General features: G+C 42.3%; 1 protein-coding gene across 2 annotated transcripts; it reads right to left on the reverse strand.

Moving 5' to 3' along the window:
• Window positions 1-1,693: 1,693 nt before the first annotated feature.
• LOC311269610 (uncharacterized protein) lies at window positions 1,694-4,109 on the reverse strand. Of its 2 annotated transcripts, none has more exons than XM_084373843.1 (4): window positions 3,787-4,109; window positions 3,263-3,390; window positions 2,052-2,399; window positions 1,694-1,978 (listed from the first exon to the last, which is right to left on the reverse strand). In XM_084373843.1, the coding sequence occupies exons 2-4, from the start codon at window positions 3,333-3,335 to the stop codon at window positions 1,872-1,874; spliced, it is 528 nt and encodes a 175-aa protein (XP_084229969.1). In that variant the 5' UTR covers window positions 3,336-3,390; window positions 3,787-4,109; the 3' UTR covers window positions 1,694-1,871. The 2 variants fall into 2 exon arrangements, with proteins under 2 accessions (XP_084229969.1, XP_084229970.1); XM_084373844.1 differs by lacking the exon at window positions 3,787-4,109 and adding an exon at window positions 3,487-3,780.
• Between the last annotated feature and the right edge of the window lie 984 nt (window positions 4,110-5,093).

Below are 5,093 nucleotides of genomic sequence, written 5' to 3' on the forward strand. Positions count from 1 at the left end.
GACGTAGGAGACATCTTGTATTCAGCAGTTAGAGGTAAGTTTAGAAATTTTGTTGGATCCAAATTGTTTTGTTTACCTCTGTGTATTCTGACAGTTGGTTTCAGCTTCGAACAAGATTTGTCAGCCAGTAGCATAACACCGTCGCTATCACGTGGTATCTGTGTTTCGGTAGTTGCCAGTTTGCGGAAGAAAAAAAACAACATAAAAATGGAGTCCTACACCATGCATCCAGCATACTGCACTGCCCTGACATTAGCTAGCTAGTGTTAGCAACTTTTACATTAGCTCACGTTCGCAATGTTATCGTCAGCTTGCTAGCATTAGCGATGTTATCGTTAACTAGTGTTAAACTATTGCTAGCTAGCATAAGCAACGTTAATGTTTGCTAGCTAGCAGTAGCAGTAGCTTGAGGGCGGCAGATGAATGCATTAAATGCCGTGTTTAGTGGCTCAATGTTATCGACAACACCTTTAAACTTTTAGTGAAGCAGGAGGGAGACAGAGCGGATGGAATTTTAAGGATTTTAAAAAGATAATAGAAGCTTTTTTTTGCACACAAACAGTCAATGTATAGCGTTTTAGATACTGTACATCATAAAACATTTCTGGAGGTGATCTTTTAACATGCCAGGATTATTACAGAGAACATTTTTACTGTTCTCACCATAAACTCTCTAATAATTGTCCGTCAGTTATTACCTGAACTGCATAAGGAACAGCTTACTCATTCAGCTGCAGTATAACTCTCACTATAAGGCTACAGAGCTAAAGCCTGCACCTCGTCCACACCCTTAAACATTCTTTGCAAGCTAGCGGCTAAAACAGTCGCACATCTTAAACATTTATATGTCTTTGTAGGCTATAGGGCAGATAAGCAACAAAGCACCAATGAAAATGACATGAGAGTCTTTTTTCAAAAGGTCTTCAAGTAAGGAAGAATCATCACAATCATGGTATTTGCCTTGTTATCGCTGTCCAAGGGGGGAAAACTCTGATATTGCACCGTGTTGGAGTAGAGCTGCTTTGGGGTGAACCTCACACGGGGGCCCAATGTACTGAAGGTGTCAGAGATTAGCATTAGCTAGCAAGAGAGGCAGTGTTTGAGCAGTTATTCTTTACTATTACTCAATAGTCATATTAGCCACCTGGATACCTGTTGAGGTTACATACTATATATATAGTTGAGCATACTAGTGAGACTGCAAATTATTATTATTAAGTGGGTGAACCGACAGACAATAAACCGCATTATTTTTTACTATTTAATGAATCTGTGCTGTAATAAATCCAATCAAAAGGCTCTCTGCTATACACTTTAATGTAAGTGTATATAAGCAAACCTATTTGTGTTCAGAACAGCATTAAGGTGCAATATAAATCTATAGTAAGCATTTTTTTCTTTAAAAATAGAAAACCACAAAATTAATATTCATTTTGCTATAACGAAATAATTCCTTGTACAGATGAGTCCCACTGAATCTTATTTACAAGAGAGACCTGATCGAGAAAACGGATTAAGATCTGCTCTTTATAATAGCCATTATAATAGAAAATTATGCATTTATCTGCAATGTCTTTCATTTGATATCATTCATAATTTCTTTACCCTTTTAGAGACATAGTGAAGCGATGGTCTTCAAGGTACAGTGGTGAGAATGAGGTCTATACATAGAATCTCTCACACCTAAAAGATACTTTTTTAAAGAGTAGTCAGTCGTATTTATTTTTGTTTTCATGGCTTCTACTCTCTGCCTGAAAATAAAAATCATAGAAAATAAAATCATCTGCATCAATAGCCAATCATCTCACCAGAGTGAGTCACAAATCATGTAGGAAAGGTCCATTTCGTTGTTACCCAGTGAAAGGGAGAGTTCATGGACTCAGAAGACCCACAGCCATAGGAAGTGACATCACCAGTGACAAAAACCATGGCGCTGATTTGAACATCACGCTGATTGCAGAGCAGATTGGAAGAATCCCTGCAACAGAGCAGAAAATGAGTTTGGATATTGTTTCAGACCAGAATGAGACTCTGAAGTGAGCTGTACTCACTGTGATGGACGGCCATGCTGTTCTCCTTCCAGCTGTTGCCCTGGTAGACCCTGCAGGTGTAGGTGAAAGGCCTCTCATCAGCCAGAGGGGCCCAGGTGAGGCGGCACAGAGTGGGAGAGACCAGGCTGACGTTGCTCCGCCTGCGGTCCTCTGTGGTCACGTAGACGACGGCATTGGGGTAGGTGCTGCCCACCAGCCGGCTGTCCTGCCGGTACTCACAGTAGGGGCCGGGGACCTGGTAGGTGGCTGGAAACTCACAGTCCACCCTGACGTTACGCTCGAGGTAAGTGAGACAGGGAAACATCTGAGGCCCGCGTGGAGTGAACAGAAAGTTTGTCACTGAGTTCACTGGAAGAGATGTAAACAGGAAGTAAATTGCATGTTTCTTTCAGGATTTTTCTCAATTTAACTGCATTAATTTCACGTTTTAAAAAAATATATAGGAAAAGTAACTTTAATGCTTTAAATCAACAGAAACTAAACCTCCCTAGATTTTGAGCCTCACAGGGGACTTCACTCCCGAGGAAGCTGCATGTAATCTGATAAATTGCCTCAAATGATGTCACTCAGTGGCTAAATTGCATTGTAGCAGTCCACTGGATTGCACCCACGTGACACAGATGGACTCATTACATACAGTTTTAAAATATGATCAGAATGGGTACAGCAGAACCAGATACATCATCTTTTTTGATTCCTTTTGAAAAACCTGCCGCCTACATTATCCACAATCCAATTCAGCCTCTGAGTGACATCACTGGAGGAAATGTGTTAGAGTAGATACAGCTTCTTCTGGAGCCACAAAAGGCTTTACACTACTTTTTTGATCATTTATATGTACATACGCATGAGTACTCCCCCAACCTTTAATCAGACTCACTTTAATATGTAAAATTAGTGGAGTTTCTACATTTGGTATGACTTAATCCTCATGAAACTTTACTGATCTCTGTGGTGAAATTGGGTAATGACACTTTTGCTGCAGCATGGTGGAACTTTTGTCCATCTGTCATTCACAATCTGGCCTTAGATTCACTTGAAATGTTATGCACAGCAGAGACATTTTATCATCACTCACAATAAGTCTTTATAAATCTAAATGGCTGAGTGCCTGACATCAGATAGACCTCTAACTCCAGTCATGTGTCTTCTGTACCAGAGACATGATGCCATTCTGGACATGTATGAATGAATTAAAAGGTGGCACATACTGTGTACAGTCTGATGCGTCATCATTATCCTGCCGAACAGCAGGCAGGCCATGGCGAAAAGGTGCAGCTCCATGTCGACTGGAATCCGTCCGATCAGATCAATAACCTTGACTCCCAGCTGCTGTCACCTGGCAGGAGTTCAACACGGGACATCATGAGACAGCTGAACATGCAGACCAGGAATATCAGTGATGGAAGCAGAAAAAAAAACTCAAGATGCTCACGCAAGAAAACATGCAGCCTATAACTGCAGCCTGTGTGTGGGTAGTGCCTCCACTGGCGCAGTGTTACCGGGCCTGGTGCTGTCCTGCCTGCAGCCCAAATGCAGATAGGACAACGCCCCTGCAGTGTCTCAGCGCTGCAGCAAACTCAGCTCCTCTACGTGCGCACAATTTTTACTGCAAGTGAAAGACCCCGACAGCCATGCAGACATGCTCCTGACACATGCAAACCCGCTCTGAAAATGTCAGATTTCTCATACTGACGTGATTTATTTACTCTGCGGAGGAGACAGCAGCCCTTACCCGATCCTTGGTCCCTGTCCCGAGGTGGAGCTGCGCCTGTGTGCCGGTATGCGGAGCAGCAACCGCAGCAGAGCAGCGCTGACTTTTGACTGAGGATGCAGTTATGGCTCCGTGCGTCCTCACTCAAACACACGCACACATCCCTTCACACCGGCTGGTATCCTTAAAAGACCCTATGATAGCAGGGATCCAGGAGCAGCCCAGTTTTGTGGGGGAATTAGTTTCACACTCCTTTTCCAAAGTTAATGCTCTGACCAGAGATTTTTATTCTATTGCCTCGTCATATGTGACTCAGGTGTGTTGAGGAGGTGGTTAAGGCTTTACAGTCCCACATTAACATGTCGGGGATCCGGAACTTGGCAAGCAGCCAATCAGTTTGCTTTAAATATCATCACCACTCTCACCCAGGTTCTTGTTTTGGGGGGAGCTGTCATATCTTGGTGCAGAGGAAGAGTTCCCTCTGCAGGACAAAAACTGGAAGCACCACCACAAATATGACGAAGACAGCAGTCAATGTTTTGGTGACATCTAGTGTATAAAGGAGACATTCAATCCTCGAAGTGTAGTGTTTCAGAGGTTTAAGCTCACTCAGAGCTAATATAATTGATTTTTACCTCTGCAGTAGTTTCTCCACTGAGCTGCAATGAGGATGAAAATATGTGTATCACAAGTATTTCTTTGTAAATAATATTGAACAGCTCACTGAAACATGAATGACTCATTGCTCATCTGTCCTACTGTGTATACCTGACCATATGAAAGACACAAAAGAAAAGACGGCATGGCAAATGGTTGCATCTCCATTGCGACTGGTATCTGTCAAATTAGATCAATAACTGTCACAGTTATCATGATCTGGCAGAGTACAACCTGGGGCATCACGCCAAGGAATACAATTACTTATTCATTTGGACAATACAAAAAGCTTTCAGTCTGCATAAAGCCACAAAGTAAACATTCAAACAAAGAGCAAACTATACCGTACAGTGTGTTACTGTAGCCAACTGGAGCAATAATAGCAGGCCTGGATGTCCTGTCCTGACTGCAGCCCAGTGCAGGCTGCGGATGAAACTACACCAATGCAGTGTCTTCACTCTGTGTTGTGGGTCAGTGGGACATATAAGGTATGGGGAAGTATTTTGCAGTAAATATCCATATAGATCAAGCATTACTAGCATGTAACCCCTGGTTATGCAGTGAAAACAATACACAAACATGCTATATTCTTTATGGAAGCATATGCATGGACATGTGTACTGTATATATAGCATATTTATAGTATTGTCATATATTTAAAGGGGCACTAT

This window comes from Pagrus pagrus (genome assembly GCF_965226575.1).
Source record: "Pagrus pagrus genome assembly, chromosome: 14".
Lineage (NCBI taxonomy): Eukaryota > Metazoa > Chordata > Actinopteri > Spariformes > Sparidae > Pagrus > Pagrus pagrus.

What these genes read in the sequence shown, in the direction of transcription:
- LOC311269610 (XM_084373843.1), bottom strand. Translation starts at nt 3,335, where the DNA reads ATGGAGCTGCACCTTTTCGCCATGGCCTGCCTGCTGTTCGGCAGGATA. An exon ending in GACGCATCAGACTGTACACA is followed by an intron (nt 2,400 to 3,262) that starts GTATGTGCCACC and finishes CATCTCTTCCAG; the next exon opens with TGAACTCAGTGACAAACTTT. An exon ending in CAGCATGGCCGTCCATCACA is followed by an intron (nt 1,979 to 2,051) that starts GTGAGTACAGCT and finishes GCTCTGTTGCAG; the next exon opens with GGATTCTTCCAATCTGCTCT.